The sequence below is a fragment of the Aptenodytes forsteri genome, unplaced genomic scaffold, assembly GCF_000699145.1.
Source record: "Aptenodytes forsteri isolate BGI_AS27 unplaced genomic scaffold, ASM69914v1 Scaffold347, whole genome shotgun sequence".
NCBI lineage: Eukaryota > Metazoa > Chordata > Aves > Sphenisciformes > Spheniscidae > Aptenodytes > Aptenodytes forsteri.
In genome coordinates, this window is record NW_008794110.1 from 890,221 (window position 1) to 912,374 (window position 22,154).

At 50.2% G+C, this 22,154-nt stretch overlaps 1 protein-coding gene across 1 annotated transcript; it reads left to right on the forward strand.

Annotated features, from left to right (window-relative positions):
• Positions 1 to 17,580: 17,580 nt before the first annotated feature.
• On the forward strand, positions 17,581 to 22,074 carry LOC103895754 (14-3-3 protein gamma). The gene is made up of 2 exons (XM_009275458.2): positions 17,581 to 17,706; positions 18,468 to 22,074. Exons 1-2 carry the CDS (start codon positions 17,581 to 17,583, stop codon positions 19,215 to 19,217), a joined length of 876 nt encoding a protein of 291 aa, XP_009273733.2. The 3' UTR covers positions 19,218 to 22,074.
• Positions 22,075 to 22,154: the final 80 nt, after the last annotated feature.

Consider the following 22,154-nt stretch of genomic DNA (forward strand, 5'->3'; position numbering starts at 1 on the left):
GGTGCGTGCACACCTCTCCCTGCTGCTGAAATACCCCCCCATCGCTCCCGTGCATCCCTTCCCGCGTGCGGTCAGTGAGGCTGGTGTGTGCTTGTGACCCCAAAGATCGGGAGCCCTTTCGCTGCCAAAGCCCTTATTTTTACTGCACTTGGTTGGAGATTTATGAATTGAGTCATGTTGTATTCATTTCACGCTCTTAAAATAAAGACTCTGCATATAGCAGGCTGATCTGATTTGTGACACTGAACGCTCCCCTTCAATACTGACATTTTGACAATAATAAGAAGGGAAAAAAAACCCCATATCTCTGATCTGATCTTGCAAACAAAGCAATCGTGGGAGGCAGGATCAAGTCATTCCAGAAGATTCTGCATTTGTCATATTGCAGAGAGGCTAGACTGGGTGGAGGGAGGGAGGGGGTGCTTTAAAGGGGAAAACTGTTCTTTATGTTTGTCTTCTTAGTCAGGTCTGAACCTTTGCGAGGAGCTGGGGTGTCCTCCCTGGCTGATGAAAAGTGAATGCTGATCTAGGAATGTCGCAGTCTGCCGTGGGTGCAGCTCTGTTTGCCCATATTGCACCATTTTGTCAATAACCTTGCATTTATCAAACAGACAAAACTGTCACAGCCCGAGAACGGGGAGGAGATGTCTTATCAAGAAATGAAATATGGATAATCGGAACAAGATATTATCATATTAAACCAATTGGGCTATTCCTCTGCTGCACTATGGCTTTTATACCATTTTCTGATAACGGCATCTATTCATTTTAAAGCAAAGCCTGCTGTGTGAGCAGATCCTACAGCTCATTTCCTACGGATAATACAGCCGCTATGACAAAGCCAACAGGGATATGCCTAGGATGCACAGCCGTGTTGCAGTATTCCGCCGGGCGAATTTCCCTAGCCTGCTTACCCGGGGTCGGCGTTTAAACCATAGATGGTGTTAGAGATTATATATACCTTTTTTTCCTTTTAGTCCTTGCTGGCCCTGGTGAAACAGTAACCCGGGCTAATGCCGCTTATCAGTTGCCGTGTAGTTTGGCCGTAAGAAAATGATTCACAGCGGGAGTGCTGACGCCTCCCGCGACAGCAAACAAAAGGCAGAGCTTTGTTCTTCAGTTCTGCACGGTGCTGCCCAAACTCTGGCGCGGTCGGTCTGGCGGTGATGGGCATGTCACACTTGGTTATCCCTGTCACCGTCCTGTGTGCCGCCCATCCCCCAGCTCCGGTTGTGCGGGAGGCTGATGACCTCGCACTCATTTCCGTAGCAACGCCTAGTGATGTCATATGCGATGGTCCAAGCTGCAATGCACCCAGGTGGTAGCAGAGAGCAGGCAGGCTGCGTCTAGCTAAGGTGATGCAGAAGCATTCCCGTGGCCGTCGCCGTTTTGCCTCCTGCCCTCTAAAGCTAGCTGTCCGCTGGCTTCCTTAACATCGTGCTGAAAAACGCTGGACGGTTTTCCTTTAAAGCCTGGTGTGGTAATGATGTGCATAAAAGAGGTTCATTTTCTTGCAGCTTGATCTCACCGTTGCATTTTTGGTGGTCGCCTCACGGGTGGTGACGCGGCAGCCAGGCGCGTTGTTCAGCAACCCTCAACCCTGCCTGCTCGGGAGCCTGTCCTGAATGGGGATTTTAATGGTTTAAAATGGAAACAGTGTACTGGGGCTCTTACTCTCTGCTGATTCGCCCAGTGCTGTTTGCCACAGTGATGTCCTGGATCACAATAGTTTCTTACGAATAATATTATATATATATAATAAGTTCTAGCTCCTTCCTTGCTGCAAGTGGCAGCCGCCGGTGCCCCTAATGGGGACGTGCAGTCGCATTGTTGCTGCAGGAGCAGGACTGCTCCTTCAGCCCCCCGAATGTGATATTTACTGGAGTGTCTTGGTAAAACACAGTGGACAGTCCCCTCGCCTGCCGGAGGGAGCAGAAGGTGATGCCGCACGTGGGAAGGGTGACGGGGCTGGGCCCATCGGCCCAGGGTGTGGCTGCGTGACCTTGGTCATGTCCCTTGTCACCTCAGCCCTGTCTGGGGGTACAGTCAGCCCTATAGCGTGTTGGAGAGTAGGAAAGGTCCCTGCTGGACCCCGGGGTGGTGGCCATGCCCACTGGCCATCGGGGAGGCGTTGGGCTTGGGCTTGCCCTCCCAAGCAGCATCAGCGGTTTCCTTCCTAGCTCCCTGCCCTCGCTGGGGTTTTGCTGGTGGTCGAAGCGAGCTGCCTTTTTGTCTGGTTCAGCTCCACGAAGAGTTTACCGTCCGACCCAGCGCCAGGGCTGTGGATCGATAGCCATTAGCTGGGGAGGAGCGATGCTGCTGGAGGCTTTTTGGAGGTGGAGGCCTGCCAAGCCCCCGGCGGGTGCCGCCTGGGGAGCAGAGCACATGCCTCCCCGTAGACCTTTAGGGTGGGAGGGATGCGCAGGTGAACAAGCAAGACGATTGCAGTAACTTTTGCAGGAGATAAGTCGCCTAAAAAGGGTGGAGGGAGGATTATTATATTGCACCTACGTATCGTGTAGGTATGGGACCATTGGCAGAGTCCTTGAGCTCACCTGAAGGTCCCCTGTGAGGGGAACATCTGGCTACTTGACTTTGGGGACCCAACCTCTGCAGTGGGGCCGTGGCTGTGCTGCCCATGAGGACCAGCAGCTGTGGTGGGTGCGGAGGGGTGAACGTTGGAGATGCTGAAAAGCAGATGGCCGCTGCCCAAGCTTTAGACACAACTGGCTCTGGGTGCAGTAAATGGCCGTTGTGGGTGGAGGAGGAGAGCGAGCGTGGGGAACCGCAGGCCTTCCCTGGCACGGGGTATGTGGGCTTCTGCCATGTCGCTCACCAGCCCGGCAGGCTATCATCCTTCACATCCAGTGACCAGGTTAGCGCAGATAGCGGGGCTTCACGCAGATAGCAGGCTTGCCCTTGGAAAGAGGGGGAGTAACACACATCCCTCCTATCTGGAGAGTCCCAGGGGAGTGGAGCAGGGATGATTAGCTGCTTTCTGCTTCGCAGCATAGACGAGACAAAAGGGTGAGGTGGAAAGGCTTCTTCAGGAGGAGTGCTGGGCGGGCCATCTGTGGTGGTAGGAAGGGAGCAAGGAGTGCGAGCTGCTGTAGTAGCACTTCCCAGGGGGGCTTTGGAGAAACCATTTCCAGTGCCGAGGTGGAGAGGGTATGTTGGCATCTAATGACTGCAGCGATGCTCTTGCCGCCTCCCCTTGTGCAGGCGTCTTGAATGCCGCTCAGCCTCGCGGTGCCTCCTGGACCACTGCAGCATAGGCTGCGTGGCTGCACGCTTCCTGACCTGCTCCTGCACGTAGAGGAGCAGTCCTCTCGCCCTTTAGTAGTCAGGTCTTGCTCAGACCTGAGTGGCGGTGGGGAGGGGGGGGGTGTCTGAGACAGCGTGACTCATGAGCAGGGCTTCCTTCCCGGAGGTCCGTGGGGGTCAGGGCAGGATGGCTGCTGTCAGGAGCTGCCGTCCTGCTGTGCTTCCGACCTCGTAACGGTTCACGGCGTGGATTGTCGCTGCGTAAATCGGCCTCAGGACCTTGTAGCAGTAGGCTGAGTCACACATCTGCACTTAAGCAGCGGACGGGTAGCAACATGCCCTGTACACGAGTACAGTGGACACTGCACACATTAACTATATTAACTGGAGAGTCTTCAGCGGCTCAGGCTCTTAGAAATTCCCCTTTAAGCTCCTGGTAAGTCTTTATCTATGAGCTTTAGGAAAAGCCACTGACTTGTGAGACCAGGCTGGGTTTCTCTCAGTTGGCCAAGTGTAACAGCCAGGTGTGAATTTGATTAGAAATAGCTCTTTTTGAACTAAACAAAAGTGATCATGAGACTGTGATGGAGAATATAGCTGTTGAATCCTCTGCAGATGTCTGGGGTACATGGAAACAGTAAAGCTCTGGGGCAAGGGCTCTCCAAGAGCCCTTAGATGTTTTGGGCTTAGCCAGTAGATCTTTTGGATGATGGCTAGCCCTGAAAGTGCAAAAAGGTTGGTGGGAGTTGTCTTGAATATTTTTTTTTTTCCCCCTTCTTTCTTGCGCTGCTTCTTGTGGTTAAAGATGGCTGGCTCACAGGAGACTTTTTTTGAACACCAAATAAGCTTCATAATCTGTATGGACAAGCCCTATCTGCCCAAGCTTTGTTCACCAGCTGATGCCAAAGTTGCTCTCTGGAATAGACTCTTTGGGCACTGGTGATGTGAACTTGGGCTTGCTAGAAGCTACAGGAACAGCAGTTTAAGGGCAACCACAGAACTTCAGCTCCAAAAGTGTTTTCTGAATTGAAAACTCCTGCACCTCTGGAGCATATGCACGCTGTTCTTGGCTTGTCTCATCTGAACTGGATGATGTCGTTTGGCATCCTCTTAGCAGTTCTCATGAGCGTGCTGGATGGTGCTTGCAAGAGAAGTGAGGGCTATCCAGATAATCGTGTTCTATTCCTCTGCCTCCTTTGCTTCCTACTGCTGGGTGATGGCTGGCACTACCCATGGCCGTTCTCTGGGATTTGGATTGTGATCAGGGGAGATGAGGAACGTGCTTCTTCCTCGCCTTCTGTTGCTGGTAGAAGGAAGATTTTTCCTTAATTTGAGATCCCCATCATACTTTTTTCCTCTGCCCCATCTCTTCTTCACTGTGTGTTACTGGACCACTTCATTTTAAGCTGTTTTCATTCTTGTGTCTGGGCCAGCAGCATTAGAGCTGGTCAGGAGCATGGTCAGCTTGGCTTTCTGGGCAGGAATAAGAAGTCTCAGCCTTGCAGAGCTTAAGATCAGGGAGGTGGAGAAAGAGCGACCTGATGGTCCCCAATAGCCCATGGGGAGGCCTGGGCTGGACCAGGGTTTTGTTCCCAGGCTGGTGGGTGACCCCAAGCCCCTTCACAATCATAAGTACAAGGTTTCACTGCACCATTCCATACTGGGGTGTCACGTGCTTGGAAGAAGCACAGTTAGGACTGAGATGGGAAAGATGTCAGTCTGCACAGGGTGGTGCATAGATGGAGGACTCCAGCTGTACCAGCAAGCTGCTTTTCTGCCTCCTGCTGAAATGCTGGGATGGGATGGTTTGTGCCTTTCGGGGTGGGTTTAAGTTGTGCTGATGAAAGGACTCTGCAAGGGCAAAATGCACATGGTGGGAGCTTTGTCAGCTTGTGTGGTCGCGGGCTCTGGTATCGCTGTACTGGTGAGCAGTCACTTAACCTTGGATAGAGTCTTCTGTCTTAAATCTGTAAAGAATTTGTGCTCCCTTGGGTTGAGCAAACACTCTGGGACAATGTGAGTGAGCACATGCCAGCCGGCCCGTCTGGGTGTTGTGGAACTGAAGATTTGGGTAGGGTGCATGGAGTGTGCAGAACTTCACACCACAAGGAATCAGAAAAGACGAGATGTGCTTGTCACGTTTACCACTTTGATTGATGCATACCTGTAGTTAGGAATTGATCTACTAGCTGTGACTCTTGAGGATACAAGAAGAAACATGTCTCAGGGTGCAGCTGATGGAGCAGGGGCTGGGAGAGGAGAGTGGTAGCCGTGACTTTACATCTGGAGAAACCTCCGTGGACAGTGATGCATCTGGCAGGGTATAACGCACGAACTCTACAACTGAACTCCTCAGTGTCTATTTTGAGCAGCTTCATGCCAAGTAAACCATGTGCAAACGAATGCATAGAAAGTTGTGTGCAAGGGTACAAATTTAGGAAAAATAAACAGTCCGAGCTTTTGTGTGTCCGACTGCCGATGCTTGAGTAACCAGCTGCTTCTTGGGAGGTGGCTTTGAGCTCAGACACGTCCTTGGACGCGGAGCACTGCTGGACTTGTCGGTGCTGCTTCTCTCCCTTGGCAGAGGTGAGTAGCATGTTGGGAGCTCTATACCAGTCTGGCAGGGAAGAGCGAAGAGGACTGTCAGACTAGTTCAGACTAGAGCTAGCTGCTCGGTGTATCCCAGCCAGACGCCAGGCTGTTCAGAGGAAGAGGGGGTTGGAAAATGCCTACGGTCTGACCCGAGGGAGCCTTTCCTCAGTAGGCTCGGTGTCTGGGGCATTTAGGACTCCGCAGGTCTGAAGCCGCCTTCTGCTCTTCTGCCCAGTTCCACCTCCTGACCTGTGACTGACAGTGAAAAGTGAATGCATAGTGGAATAACTGCAGCACCAAGCACGGTGAAAGAGGATTTGCCTGGCTTCCCAAGCATTTCTCCATTGACAGTCTTGATAGGATACAGGCATCATCTTCCACTTCGCTGTAGCAAAGCTGTGATGCAGGGCTTCGGTTGTCTCTGCATAGCTGATGCACCCTTGATGCTTCCAGGTGCTCTTCTATGCTTCAGTGCCCTGCAACTTAAGATAGCTTTTTTTCCAAAGCTAATGGTGTTAGGAGTATTTTTGTGCTAACTGTTTTGGAGCCAGCTTAGACCCTCTTTCCTTTGCTCTCCAGGCCTTCATTATTTCTTTCTGGAAGGCTGAAAGCCTTAGCCAACTTCTGTTCTTTATTGGAAAGATAATTAACCTCACCTGTCCTTGGCTGGAGTCTCCCTCCCTCCTATTATATTCACGTGACTGAAGACAAATGGCAATTCGATGGCTGGAAAGCAAAAATTTCGTGAAAACAGTAGCAAGTATTTACTCAATTCACTTCTGCAAGCGATGGTCGATGGTCGCCACTGGAAAGTGATGGCTTGGAAACACCTTTTAGCACCTGCTAAAACAAAGGAGAAGTAGCTGTGAATTTGTCGCTGTACTGGTGAAGATACGGTCGTTTTGTCTTTCGACCTCTGAAACCTTTGGCTTGACTTCAGGATGCTGTTCAGATAAATAGCCACGGCTGGTTTCACGCTGGCAGTAGTTAGATAAAATGCTCAGCTGTGGCTGCTGGCTGCCAGGCTCTGCCTGTGCTCCTGCCTGTGCAGCTTTCGGTCTTTGCAGATGGGGGAACTCTTCTTCCCCCATCCAGACAAAATGGCTTTGTGGGAACCCAGCCCCCGGTTTGCACAGTGCTGTCTGAACGCGCTGTGCATTTACACATGGGTGGTGGGGGACCCTGCGAGATGAGTGAGGCTGCGAGGGAGCACGGCTGCGCTCTCCTGTGCAGGATGCGGGCGGTGCACCGGCATCGCTGAGGTCCCTCCTTGTCTCTGCTTCTGCCTTCTCCCACCTTCCCCGCCTCCAAAGCAGAGCAAGCTTTGAGCAGCTGTGGGGGACTTCCCAAATCTGCACTTGGTCTGGAGCAAGCAGGAAAGGGGAAGGATACGGACCTGTAACCAGCTGGCTGTGGGGTTTGTGTAACTTGGTGGTGTGTCCTCTCCTCGGCCGGGCACGGCCAGTGCTGTCATAGCCAGCTTCCTCTTGTTCATTCCCCTGGCTGCTTGATCTAATGAGCAAAGTCCCTCCTCCCATCCTAAAATGAAGGGAAATGGTGACAAAAGGACTTTCATTCTGCCCTTTAATTTTTTTTTTTAAGTGAGAGGCCTGATTCCTCTCTCCAGAGTCCAGATGTCAAGATGTTGGATTCCTACCCGTGGCTCTAGGTGGGGAACTTGCCTCAGGGAGGAGCTCGGCAGCAGGATGGCTTTGTCCGGCTTTTCCAAGCGCACAATGATGGCGAGCCTGAGCTGCCACGTCTCTCCAGCCCCGCCGGTGGGCCAGAGCACCGGGAGCTGCTGGAGCTGGTGGAGCACAGGGCTTGATGTTCACCCAGGAGTCTCGCCCTGGTTGTAGTGCCGGTTTGCTTGGTGGGGTCTGGAAATGCTCAGAAATGGTAAATTCTGGAAAATGGAGCTGAAATGATGAGGCAGCAATCCTCAGGCTGCAGGAAACACTGATGAGACTGTCTCTCAAAAGCAATGCCTTCGTGTAGCCGGTGAAACAAAAGCCTTTGTCTGCCTATTTAAGCACAAACTTCCCCCAATCTCAGGCTTTTTCTGTGCTAACCCAGATTTAGTCACATCTCAGGAATGACCCAGCACATGCTCAATTAGTTATTAAACAAACCTGATTTTTGGTCCAAAACTAGTGATCTAGTGGCCAAGGGCAGTGCATTAGTTAATAGCAGTAGGAGAGTAACTAGAGAACATGTCACTGATGATGGCATGAGATTCCCTTAAAGCGATCCCCAGATTAGGGATTAGAGTACTTAATGTTTTTCTTCTATAAAGGAGATGTTAGAATTGAGTCAGTCTATGGATGTTTGAGGCAGCTGCGCTTGGACAGCAGGGACTCAAAGTACAAAACATTCCTTAATTGTTTGCAAATTCCCTCTGACCTTACTGGATGGGTTGGCTTGCTTGGGATGTATCTTTGCCTACGTACCAGGCAAAGCTACTTGGCGCATCAGTATGCTTCTGATTCCTCTCTGAGATGGTTTCGGCAAGGCTCTAGAAAAATACCAGCGAGAAGTCTCGGCTTCAGCGTTAATGAGGCTGCTGATAGACACATTGTTGGGACAGTTGTGGTGCTCTGCAGCGTAAAGTTTATTAATAGTAGTTGGAGAAGCTGTTGCTGTGCTGTATACTAACAGATCCACGAGAACTGCTGTAGGAGATCTGCACTTGTAAAAGGCTAATGCTTAGTATTCAGCAGTGAATGAGAACTTGGGGAAGATTAACAGCCTTTGATTTACACCCAGCTGAGGAAGGCATTGGAGCTTTGCCTGTTTATGCTGTTGGGCTTTGTTACGTGGGATGAATATTTCATTACCTTGAAGTTGGGAGCTTCTTGCATTTGGTGGTGTCAAGACGTCAGCGCCTGAGGGGCTTTGTCACCTGTGATGAACTGAGATCAAATCTGTGGTAGTAGTCCCTTGGGCTTCAAAAGAGGACTGGGAGGAGATAGCTGGAGCCAGGCGAGGGTAGTTAAATCCACAGTCAGATCTAGAATAGTAAAGTGACCCTCCTTGTAATTTTAAAATTGGCTACAGTGCTCCAGAAAGCTGCCAGAGCAAAAATTTGACTTTCTGTTCTGCAAGTTCATTTAACAAATTAAAGAAAATTCTTTGCTAGAGGTGTGTAAGATCAACCCTGAAATCCCTGAAGCAGTGGGAGGGTAAAGTACATCTGGAGGGATAATCACCTTACTCGCTGATGCAGAAATTAAAGCTATTGTGGAGCTGGCATGCTGGAGTCCACCTGGGTGTTCTGGAAAGTCTCTTGCTTAATCTGGTAAAACATGCTTCGGACACTGCAAGGAACTGCTGGTTCTACAGACTGAAAGACCTAGAGCAAATCTTGGGGGTTTGGTGGTTTTTTTTTTTGTATTTCCAGAACCTTGCCTTGATGCGAGACAAGCAGACTTTCCCAAAGCGTTTGGGGCAATGACACGAAGCGGTTAAACTTATGCGCTAGCTGCAGGGAGTTGTTTGCATGGCTGCAGCTTCTCCCGTTTCATCCTGCTGGAGCAGCAGCTTGCCAGCTGCCATGGCAGCAATGGCTCTGCCATGCAGGAGGGAGCCATGCAAGCAGCCAAGAACTGCCCGGTTCATCCTGCTCCGGCAGACCTGGGAGCAGGCTCGCTCAGCAGCTGGAACTTGCTGTCAACCTTTCCTGGGCTGTCCTGCCCATGGCACGCCATCTCTCCTCTTTCTAGTTGGCTCAACTGAATAGAGGTCATGGGTACAGCGTTAACACTGTCATTTTTTGAGCCCCTGATTAAGGACAAGCGTCTCATGTTGGCCTGGCACTTGAAGCTCTGGAGAGGATTTGGTGATCTGGTGGCAGGGTACTTACTGCCTGGCAGTGGGGCTGGAGGTGAGCAGAAAAGCACTAATATCTGAGCCAGATTAGTACTCTTAGAAGCTGTGAGGTAAGTCTTTAAGCAGCTAATGCTCCTAGCAGCACTGAACACCCTCCTCTCATGAAACTTGGTTCATTTACCTAGCATGTCCCTGCTTATGTGCTGGAGTCTGTCTAGCTTGGTTTTGTTTTGCCATAAATTTGGGGGGGGGGGAGGCGGGGAAGTCAGTCTTCCCCTGTGCTGACCAAGTCTTAAGACTCTAGAAATGACCAGCGGCCATCCCATGGATGGCTGCTTCGGCTAAAAAGCCTGTGAGTGGATGGACTTTTCTGAAGAAGAATAATGCTTGAATGGGAAAAAAAACCAAACCAAACCAAGTCTTTAAACTCGTACAGAAATGCTGCTGAGGAAAGAGCTGCAGTTATTCTTCAACAGCTTTTTCAACTCGCACCTGGAGAAGTTTAATGCAGCCCAGAAGAGCCTATAGAAATCACTGAATTGTCATTCTCCTTTCAAAAGGATCTACTCTGAGCTCCTAAAACTTCCGTTGTGCTCCAGGAGCATATCTGAGCTCCCATGGCAGTGGCGTGCTGTGGCACTGGTCTTCCACTTGCTTTGCAGAAAGCTTGGAGAAAAGGCATATCAGCAGGGAACAGACCGGATAATCCGAGGCAGGAGAGCTCCCCAGGCTGTTGGGTGACGGAGCAGGGTGGTGATCTTGGGCTGCTGCTAAAGTGCTTGCAGAAACGCAAAAGTGGGCAGATGATGCTTGCCAGCCTGCCGTAGCTTGGGGAAGGAATAGCTTGGCGTGCCTTCTGTTGCTTTGTAGTTAGCAGGCAAAGGTGCTGGTATCCCATCTGCTGGCGACGGTGTGATGAGCCCTGAGTGACAGTTCTCTTAAATGCTGGGACTGATGTGGTTCGACTTGCTGCTTTCTCCATCTGGTGGCAGGAAGGCACTAGACCAACAGAGATTGATTATTTTTCCCAAGAGTTTTTAATAGGTATGAGGCAGCTAGTGGCAAGCAAGACAGCGAAACAAGTTGTCCTACGGCCAGTTTTCATCTTGTTTAATACCCTGTCTTTGGGCAAGGCGAACAAGAATCAGCGTGTTAATAAGGAAGACAAGAAGAACTTGGGCGTAATTCCTTAATGGCTCAAAAAGCAGATACTAGCTATAGGAACAGCTCCCTGCTACAAGACTGTGCAATGCTAATTCAGAAATGGTTTGTAGCTCTACGTTGATGCGTCTGAAGAGCATACGCGATGCCCATGCTGGGAAGCAATTCCAGCTGGTTATTGGGACGTGTCTGGGTTGCCCTCTGTCAACTCAATAGCCGTGACAGATTGCCAGGTCTAATAACGTGCCTGGAAGCCACGTACGGAAGGCAGGCAAGATGTTCCCTTGTGCTTGCCTTATCTCAAAAGCTGCACAAGAAGCTGGTCAGGCAAATCGATGGCACCCAGGTGTTCTGCAGCAGGAAAAACTTGAGCCGTTAGACCAAACGCTGGGACTGCAGCGCTGCAGATAAGGGGTGGTACATGAAATGCTGCTACCAAATGCAGAATAGGAACAGCTCAGAGCTCTACAGTTGTCACTGGCTTTCTTGCCTTGGCTCCCTTACGATCTTTTACATGCAGGAATGACATGTAAACTACATTCAATGTAGTTGAAACTTGCTTTTTCTCTAGCTGAAATCCATCAGAGCCAGACGGAAACTGGAGTAGATCTGCAGGCTCTGAGGACTGATCAAACTTGTGTATAGTGCGATGAAATTCACGTCGGCTTAAGTAGTTGTTAAGCTACAGAGGCCGATGAAATAAATGAGCTCTTGGTTTTCACGTCTCCCTTCCAATTTGAAGACTTTGTCTTTGGTGGTTCAAAGTGACCTTAAATAATAAAGGCTGCAGAGTGGGATGAAAGCTGCCGTTAACTGCAGGAGCATGCAGAAATCCTAATCAGTGTCTAGAGTGCCTAAGTAGCCTCTGAGATCCAGTTATGCTACAAGCAATGAAGAATCTTACTTTGCAGACGCTGGTCCTTGATGCACTCGGAGCAATTTGAAATGTAATGGCGGAACCATCCCATGTGCCTTCAGCAGCTGTCCTGCGATGAGAGCTGGCCCCGCCAGCTTAAAAAATGGGAACTAACATACGCTTATTCATACTGAAAAAGTCAAAGGAGACAGCAGTGGGGAACTAACTTCTGCCCGCAGCCTGCTTGTGCTTTTCTGGTCTTCTCTGAGATGAGAGGAAAGGCTCAACCTGCAGCTGAAAATCCCCCTGGCTGAGATAAAACACGAGCAGAGAGAACAGCGGAGGGGGAGCAAAGAGAGAAGTAGTTATGGTGTGACTTCCACTTTGGAAGCATGACATGGGGGCGAAGGCTAGAGTACAGGGGGGGAAAAAGACCCAAACCAGTGAAATCTGGTAAGATTTTTAGATTTAGGTCTAGCTTAACACACGCCTACTTTGTGTCAAAGTAGGACAGTGCTTAAGAAAAGCATCTTTCCGACTGCTGCGTTGGTGTCATAGGACAGCTTGCTCTGGAGCGCCCAAGGAGAAGCTGTTCTTGACTAGGTCACACGACCATCTAGTCGTGACTGTAATCAAGCCACCGGGTAATGGTGACAGTTTAATGTGCTTGAGGGCAGCCATGTCTTCAGAAGCTAGACGTAGGGCGAGATGCGGACAAAAAAACCCCAGGCAGTCTCCCTGGCATGTCACTTCCAAAATGGCAGCACTCGGGCTGCTGAAGGTGGTCTGGTGCTTGCAGACGGGTGATGGGGTCCCACCACGAGACAGTGTCTAGAGATGAGGGGGGAAGGTGGCATGGCTGCAGGTAGTCGTGAACATTTATCAGCTGCTTGAGCCTGCGTGCTGGTTGCTCCCCTTGCCGGTGGCTTCAGACCAAGTAAGAATTTCAGCGGTGGGACTTCTGGCCAGGACGTCGTTTAAAAAGCACATTTGCCTTTTAAAAAATGAAACAGAAGAGGGGACCTTCAGGCCAGACCTCAGTGTGACTAACAAGCTGCGTGTGAAGGAAAACAAGACAATTGCTAGGGTTTCTGTTGAGAGATAACATACTTAATTACATGGTGCAGAAGCTGTAGATAGAACAGAGGAAACACGAGTGCTGAGGAGGAGATGGCTGTTGTGTATCCTGGTGGAAGAGGAGCTCTGGTGATGTTCCAAAGCTGTTCTCGATGGACAGTTTGAGGTTCTCATGGTTGTCTCTCTCTCCAGGAAAGCTTGGCTCCTTTGTAGATGTCTAATGTCTTCAGGGACTCGGGATCTCTTCTAGGCAATCAGAAAAGCAACAGTGTTGAGGCTTATAACATGGATTAAACTGTCAAATGTTGATGGTCTTCCCCAGGGAAGAATCTCTGGATCTGCTCAGCTTGCTATGCCGTATGCTTTAAGACAAGACATCAGAGCTAGGTAGGAGCCATAAATGGGTGGGCACTTAGTTGTAAAACTAAGTGAAAATCCATGTGTATGAGGATAAACAGGTAAAATTAAATCCTGTGATGGATCTCCATTGCAGCTGCTGAGGGGTCCTCAAAAATTATTATTTCATGATGTACTCAGAAGTGATTACTTCAGACCTGCTGAGGCAAGGTGAGAAGTGGAGAGTGAGAGTCCTGGAATAAGCCCTGTAAGCAAACTAACCTGCCACTGGCTGGGAGCAAACCTCCCCTGTAGGGCTCAAAAAAGCCTGCTAATTGGGATGCTTCTGGAAAGAAGGTGCAGTAGAACCAACCCTTGGGCTTTTGGAAAGCATGGACCTTGACATTAGGGGCAGGTAAAGTTTTGCATGCTCCCTGGCTTCTCCGCATGAGGCTGAACCTTCCCCTGGCTGCAATGCAATATGCCGGGAGCCTGCCAGGTTTTGGACGGAGTGCTGAGTCAGAGCTCACAGCTGCAGGAGAGAAATCAGGAGAACCTTCTCTGAGATCGTGCTGCCTCTGAAGAGCTTTGTTGCAAATCAGAGGGCTTTGATTTGTACAAACCTCTGGACTCTCAAGCAGTAGAAACCCTAAACTTCCAGTAGTTTTTGTCCAACGGGAACTGTTGGACTATCCCTGTGGCTTTAGGGCACTTAAGTCTTGGTGGTGCAGACACTGCACCCCCAAAGGCTGCAGGAACTGATGAGGCTGGAACTTGGCAGTGTCCTCAAGCTTGGTGATGGAGCGTGCCTCCAAGCCAAAGCCTGTCAGTGTAGACTGCTCCATGCCAAGCCCGGTGTAGACCTGCACCCCCTGGCCAGGTGTCTTCTCCTCTGCTTCTGCCCTTAGGCAGGGCTTCTGCTGAGCACAGGGCTGCCTGCAGCCTGCGAAGGGCCTGTGACAGGGCGTGGGGGAAGCTCCTGCAAGTAAGACCATTGCCCGCCTGCAGACTAGTGGAGAAATGAGAGGCGCCACCGCTGAGGTCTCCTGCTGCTCTGCATCAATAAAGAGCCAGTCTTGTGGCTAGGCTTGCAGGCTGGGCTTGTCTGGGGGGAAGAAGCAGAAAGGAAGGTGAAAAAGGTCTCTTTTTTTTTTTTTTATTCCCCAGAATAGCTAAAAGACTTGCATCTATCAAGTTTCCAGCTGCGTGAGCATGTGGACTAGCTCTTTGCGCGTGGCTGTTTATGCTACATGCAAGGCTTGACTCCATTTCAGCTGCATGCATCTCCTTCCCCCCTGCCCCCGATCTACAGGGGCACAAGGGTGAAACAAGGCTTGACAGGCACTGAGATTTGTGGTGCAAGTTCTGCTTTTCTCTGCTGTCAACCAGGGAAGTAAAACTCCAAAATGTCTGAGCTTCCCAGAGAGCAGGTAGACTTCCAGCCAGAGGCTGGCGGCTTTGTGTTCCTGCCAGGCCCTCTTAATGCCAAACGGAGATTTTTCTTTGGATATTTGAAGTCTCTAACTCCATGTAACCGTGCTGGGAATGGCATCGGGTGACCTAAGGCTCGTAGGGTTGGTCTGTACGTGAGGGTGCTGCCCTTCTTAAGAGAGGTGAGATGCCTCCAGGGTCTGAGTTAAGAAGGGGGAGGGTTCTGGTAATATTGATCTGGATGCTGGAAGTGAACGTTAGCAAAAATTCTCCGAAAGGGCTTATAACGTGACCGCTGCGATCTAATCCAGGCCTGATAGAGGATATTGCCTTATTGATGTTATAGCAGAGGCGTTCAATGCAATGCTATAAATAAAATATATCGGAGCTCGCTGTTTAGCCTCTGGTTTGATTGAGCTCACTTTGTGTTGGTATCCTGCGGTGTAAGGAAAAATCAGCATTTGGTTGGCCAGCACAGGCTTACAGTGAAGGCACAGACCTGCATCCACTTGACAAGTTGCTGCAGCGGTTTCTGGGTGGTCTTCTGCGGGAGATGTTCACCCATACAGCACTTGGCAAAAGCAGCGTGACGGTGACTGTGCAATCCCATGCTGGAGTGCCACGTGTATCGTGGCAGATCATGTGAAGACACCAGCCCGTCCTTCGGCGGTGCAGTGGGGCAGGCGTCTTAGCTGTAAGCGCTGAGACGTGGCAGGCAGGTTCTGGGCAGACCAAGAGGCAGGGATGACGGCAGTTCTCAGAGGCAGCTTAACCTGGGATATGTCTCTTCCATCTTCCAGTGGCTCTCTGATTAAGGCAGCTAAGCGTACCCTTGCTGTCCGATATCTAGTGTCCTGGGCATCTTGCATTTTCTTCCTACTGGGAACGCAAGTGCCAGATGGTTTTCCTTTCTTCCTCTCTCAGTTCAGTTGCAAAGTGAAATACGTGCAGGATTGCAGCCTCTTCCCTCCCCGCTCCTAGTGCTGAGGGATGTGGTCCCTGTCTCCGGCCATGTTACGCCTTTGCATTTCTCTGCAGTGCTCTGTCTTACTGGGAGCCTGGGTACTGCTAGACAGGAGTTACATGGTTAACGAGGTTCCCCTTCTGCTTTGAGAAGTTCCCTGCCAGCTCCCTGGAGGAGTCGGCTTTCTCCACAGGTGTACCTCCCATCTGTCAGCGAGTTTGTTGAAAGGATTTTGACAGGCAACTTTCTTCTGTAATCCTTAATAGCTGCAAATTTAAAATGTTTATGGCAAAGCTAATCCTACGAAACTCCCTGTAGTTTTAATAAATCTGTCCTCCAGCGAGGCTCTTCTGGTGAGAGGAGGTAAATCTACTTCTTTCTGCAGTGGTAAATGTCTGCAGGCTCGGCTGTGGGGCAGCTTTAAAGGCATCTGCTTGGTCCACACTTAAAACTGGTATCTCCGCTCAGAGAGCGTCTCGCTAAAAGCAAGACCTCACGTGGTTATCAACCTTCATAACCAGCGTCAGGACAGAAAACTGTTGGAGTCAGTGAGTCTCTTGTAGTATGGCTGTCGATGTTGGACACTCCATTTACAGCTGGAAGGTAAGAGAATAAGTCAGGCTGGGATTTCTGGATGTTTCTAGTCCCAGTTCCCTTACTCAAAGCAGGGCAACTTAGATGGGACAAGACCCTGAGTAACCTGATCAAGTTTTGAGTATCTCCAAGGATAGACAACCCATAAGTTCTAGGGCAGGGGGACACCTTCATTGTGCTCCGCTGTCTTTCAAAGATGGCTTTAACCTCACAGTATCTTTAATTTATGTTTGTGCAGGTGTCACTCAGAGGGAAGAATGAACGGACACCTCAAAGTTGTTAAGTCTTGTAAAAATACAGACAACTAGAGACCTCTGAACTTAGAGCACAAGGCAGCCTGGAAGCAGCATATAAACGACTCACTAAGGGTATTTTAGCACGTTGCAGTCAGGCTGCGTGCAGGGCTGAGGCTCTGCCCCAGCCCCTCTGCGGGAAGCAGCATATCGCACAAACCCCGGAGCCGTGTGGTTAAACAGCCGCTGTCAGCCTGGCTGGGAGAGGTGGGACATGGGTTAGTCTCCTGGCACCGGGAACTGCTGGGGGGCCTGGGCATCGCACACCCTACTTACCTTGGGGCGTGAAAGCTGGGAGCTGCCTTGGCGTGCTGCCCTGTGCACCTTGTCCTGTATCGGTGGCGGCTGCTGATAGTCACAGGAGACTCTGCCCTCTTTAGTGTAACACCCGTTTCCCTGGTCCCTCAGCCTTCTTTTACCCTTGACACAGAAGGCAGTTGTGCCTGGTTTACGCAGTAAGACCCTCTTCTGTATGGAGATGGGCTGTTTGCTGCTTCCCCTGTCAGGCTGTAGAGCATCTCGTGGAGCAGCACAGGTCCGCACGGTAGCGGGAAGCAGGAGTGGAGGCTCTTCTTGCTGCCTCTGCCTTGAGGAAAGGAGTGGAGGGGGTCCGGGTCAGAGACCAGAGTACTCCGCTTGCTGCGTGGGAAACTAAGGCTTAGCTGTAGCTTGGTTTTGGGAGAAGACGTTAGCCAGCCCATGGCTGAACAGCTGCAAGGAGAGCTGCAGGCAGGAGTGGATGTTGCTGGAATGAGCAGCATTGGTGTATGCTATTATATGCTATTATATGGTATAAGCGAGGGCAAGTCATTCCAGGCCACTCAAACGAGCTCCTGGGCTGGACCGTCCTACACCTTCCAGCATGAGCCCTTGGCCTCCTCTGATCACCGCCATAAATGTGGTTATCTAGGCCCAGAACAAACCTTGTCCTTGCAAACGCTTGTGAAAGTGACTCAGTATTTGCAGAAGCCTTTCACATCCAAACCATTACCTAATCCTTGTGAGAAGCGACTGCCGAGAGGAGGTGTACGGGTTCCTGCTCTGCTGGCCTGCTTCCCTCGTGGCCGTACCCAGGGTGTGTATGTGGTGGGGCGACGGTGCCCCTGGGGGAAGGGGACAACAGCAAATATCCAGGCTCAGAGTGCCACTTGGCAGGTGTAACTACCCCAGCTGTGAGCGGCTGTATGGAGCAGCCTGCCTGCCGCAGCGTCCTGGGCTGCTGCACCCGCTCCAAGGGCGCAGAGACCCACGGACAGGGCGCAGCATGGAGACGAGGGGGATGCAAGCCCTTCCCGAGCTGCCTGCCGCCCGTAAGGCAGGGCAGCTGGTGCAGCAGTTGGCCGGCTGCCTTGCCGCTGCTGGAGGTGCTGCCTGGGTGGCTTCAGCCAGCGATGGGTTTGCGGGAGCTGGAATGAGAGGATTGCAATATCAAGCGTGACGCTTCCCGGTAACTGAACCGGCCAAGGCGGCGTTTGGCAGCCCGCTTGTGAGATGGCTCTGTGCTCCATCGTCTCCTTAATCCCTCTGTTGCCACGGCGCGTGAGGCGGGTAGAAGTGATGCTGTGCATTAACACCGTTATCCTCAATGAAGAAAATCCTGTGTGGGAAGAACATACTCTTACCATGTGAGCTTTTAAGTCCTTATCTGTGCAGATGTCTTAGGCAGCTGTAGTTTTAACATCTAACGTATTCTTTAGGCGTCTCGGAAGCATGCCCTGTGCTTATGGGAAATGGAAAAGATGAACGCCCCTTAGCTATGGTATTGTTAATTCACGCGGCTAGCTCGTAAACCTAGACCATCTCCACCCTCTTGCTTTGACTGTCCCTCTCGCCTGTGCCACAAAGTCCGGCTCTCATCCCGCAGGTGAAAGGCATCTCTTTTCTGGAGGATTTTTCTCATTCTGGAAAACACTGACCTTCTAAGAGATGGAGAATACCTCGAATAAAACCCAACCCGCGCCTCTTGCTGGGGGACCGGACCACGGTGCGATATCCCAGCTGGTTCCCTCTGGGATGGGAGTGGATGCCAGCTGACTTTGCGAGCTGGCTGCCTTCTCCTGCGTCTGGCTAGAGATGCGTGGGAGCACCCAAACATGTGACAGGAACGTCGAGTGACTGGGGCTTAACCCAAGTGTCTCTCTTCTCTCTCCCTCTCTCGATGCAGGTGACGGAGCTGAACGAGCCTCTCTCCAACGAAGAGAGGAACCTGTTGTCCGTTGCCTACAAAAACGTGGTGGGGGCGCGGCGCTCCTCTTGGCGAGTAATTAGCAGCATCGAGCAGAAGACCTCTGCCGATGGAAACGAGAAGAAGATAGAAATGGTCCGAGCCTACCGTGAGAAGATCGAGAAGGAGTTGGAAGCGGTGTGCCAGGATGTGCTGAGCCTGCTGGACAACTACCTGATCAAGAACTGCAGCGAGACGCAGTATGAGAGCAAAGTCTTCTACCTGAAGATGAAAGGGGACTATTACCGCTACCTGGCCGAAGTGGCCACTGGCGAGAAGAGGGCGACCGTGGTGGAGTCTTCGGAGAAAGCCTATAGCGAAGCCCATGAGATCAGCAAGGAGCACATGCAGCCGACCCATCCCATCCGGCTCGGTCTGGCGCTTAACTACTCGGTTTTCTACTACGAGATCCAGAACGCGCCGGAGCAGGCCTGCCACCTGGCCAAGACGGCCTTCGACGACGCCATTGCCGAGCTGGACACCCTCAACGAGGACTCCTACAAGGACTCAACGCTCATCATGCAGCTCCTCCGCGACAACCTAACGCTCTGGACGAGCGATCAGCAAGACGACGACGGTGGAGAAGGCAACAACTAGACCCCCCACGATGGACTGGCAGCCGCACGCTGATGCTAACTACTGCAGTCTTTATTTTTTTCCCACGAGTGGGGGGGGGGGTCAGGAGTGGGGGAGGGAAAGGGAGGGGACACCTTCCCAGGGAGGCCCCCCACAACCTGTCTTTGATTGCCTCGTTGACATTTTTGCCAAACCCCCACTAGTGGAAGTCAGGCTGGCTGTGCTGGTATGGAATAGCAGCCTCACTGGCATATGGACTGTTCTGTAGATTATTAATACAAGTGGAGCTGTCTTTAATTTAACTTTATTGCTAGAAATAAAAGGGTTTTAAGATGAATTCGCGTGGATGGAATGGCCCTCGTTTTTAAGGAAAGCAACACAAAAAAAAAAAGGGAGTTCTGTGGTTCCAGTAAGGCTTCGTGCGTTTGTTTCCTCAGTCCAAGTGCTGTGTGTCCGTACCACGTCGCGGGGCGTCTCTCTGCGGCGCTCTGCCTGGCAGGGCATAGCTTAAAATCCCCATATTGAGAAGGAATTAAAAAAGAAAAAAAAAAACAACCTAAAGAATTTGGGGCTTGCAAAGCCCCGGGATTTAGGCCATCCAATTTATTTTTTTTTTTTTTAGGATATTTATTAGGGTAGCTTACAGTATTAACACTAAATTGCAGTTTACAGTATTTCTACATTACAGCCATATGACATCAAGCCTTTGATTGTCTGTTTTTTCTTTTGCTAGTTCTTTTGGCTTGCCTTCCTGATCAGTCCTCGCCTGTGGACTGGCTTTAGCTATTCTGTGTCGCCCAAGGCAAGAAGACCGCCCGCCTGAGGAACATCAAAGCTGCTCTAGTTTTTTGGTCAACAGCTTAACAGGTGCTTGGCTAGCGGCTGTTTCAACTATTTTAAGTCCACAGCAAAAGGTTTAAGAACTTAATTAGACAAGGGGGAAGTGTTTAAACTTAAAATGCCACTTAAATAAAAAATAAAATAAAAAAAAAAAGAGCATTCAGGTCTGTATGTCATGTACTGTGTTTGGTATTTCAAAAGACCATCCTGATTTAAGGTGCCACAGCTGCTTCCTCAGGGATTGCACTGCCATTTCACTCTGCCTGACTTTCTCCCACTGTACCATGAGGTTTGTCAGCAGATCTCCGGCACCCAGGCTCCCTTGTTTGTCACCAGGGAAGCCGGGTGCGTTTTCCTTTCTCCTGGGGAAGCTTGTGGTGTAATGAGTGAACTTCAGGAGCTTAGAAACTAACTTGGTAGAGAAATCCTCAAGGGAAGAGCTACAATCATAGACATTTCTATCAACCATCGGGAGCCCAGGAACTTAGTTCTCTTTCTTAGCAAAATCTCTTCTGAGTCTGTCTGATCTGGCTGGGGGTGGGAGACGGGGCATCTGAGTTGCTTAGCAGGTAGTATTTACCCCATTTCGAGTAAATTTATCATTTTTTTTCTTTCTACATTGTTGTTGGAAGTTCACTGCTGTTCTCTGGCTCGCGGAGTGCTGTGCCACGTAGCTTTTCACCCAAAGCTGCGCAGTAAGGAAAAATCGCACTCGTGCATTACTCTTCTTTTTTTTTTTTTTTTTTTTTTTGGTGGAAACAGGCTTTCATTGTCCCTTTCGAGAGTCAGTCCGCAAACAGCGCGTCGTGGTGTTGCGCACACGGTACAGCCGCTCCTGCTGTCGGCTTGCACGGGGAGACGCGGCTCCAGCTCCCTCCCTGCAGTCAAACCAAGCCGCTACCCCGACTCCTCGGGGAGCGAGCGGAGCCGAGGCCGGCGCTCGGCCTCCAGGTATTGCCCCAGCGATGCTGGCAAAGCTTGGCTTTTTTTCTTTTTCATTTTTATTTTTGACCGGGATGCCTTCGCACGCGGAGTCTTGCGCAGCCTCGCTCGCAGCGAGCGAGCAAGCGCACCCGCCGGGTGTACGGTGTGCAGCAGCCGGCAGCGAGATGCTGGCGCTGCCGGGACGTGCCGGGGACTGGAAGATCGCTTTAGGCTTCTTACCTTCCTTTGACTGACCCTCGTGTCCCGTGAGCAGTGTTGTCCCAGCTGTATAATTTGGAAGTGATTTACTGGAATTACAAAACCTTTTTTTTTTTTTCTCTTTTTCTTTTCTTTTTTCCGGCTTTTGCTCTGGCTGCTTTAGGAAACTTATGCAGGAGAGATGGCACAAGAGGGCTAAAAACGGAGTGGGGGTCAGGGACTTGATTTTTAAGCAGCTTGAATGGTTTCTTTCGTTTTTTAAGAGATGCACTTGCCTATGATACTGTCTCTCCAGTGAAATGATTACTGCTCCATTACTCTATTGATACAATATTGTGCATGCTAGTGTCGTATTTCTATACAGTAGCTTGAAATTTATTAACTTATACTGTAGATGTTATGTATTCCTATGACAAAATAGTCTTCAAAAATTTTTTAAAGTTTTTTAATTTATTTTTTCTTTTTCTTTTGGGGGTAAAGTTTGCTCTACCAAATAGTGATCGTAACAAACTGATCTGTTATGGATGTTGCTATAGTGACATGCAATTATATATGATTTTGTTTTTAAAAAGGAAAAAAAAGCAAAAGAAAACACCAGTGTTAGCTTAATCTTAATGTCTGGTGTTCGTCATGGTGAAATTATAACTATTACAGTGTAGGAGAACAATGACTGTGTTCTTTGAATGAGCCTTTGTTTGTGCTTTTTGTCATGTTATGCAGTGAACTATTTTTAAGGTCTAATCAGTGATTATTTTTCCAACTCCGTGTTTCTGTAAGGAATTATTTCACACACGGACCATTCTTAGCAGTTTTTCCTCAGTGATGGAATATCATGAATGTGAGTCATTATGTAACCGTCGTACATTGAGCAAATAAACTTACAGATCTGACGTCAGCGCTGCTTAATTGTTATCGCCCGTGTCGACTTTTGGGGGGGGGTGTGTGTGTGTGTGTGCTCTCTGTGGGCTGGGGGGC

Excerpts from the sequence above, each read along its gene's own strand:
- LOC103895754 (XM_009275458.2), top strand. The coding sequence starts at position 17,581 with ATGGAGCAGCCTGCCTGCCGCAGCGTCCTGGGCTGCTGCACCCGCTCC. Across the intron at positions 17,707-18,467 it reads TCCCGAGCTGCCTGCCGCCC|AGATGCGTGGGAGCACCCAA; the intron begins GTAAGGCAGGGC and ends GCGTCTGGCTAG.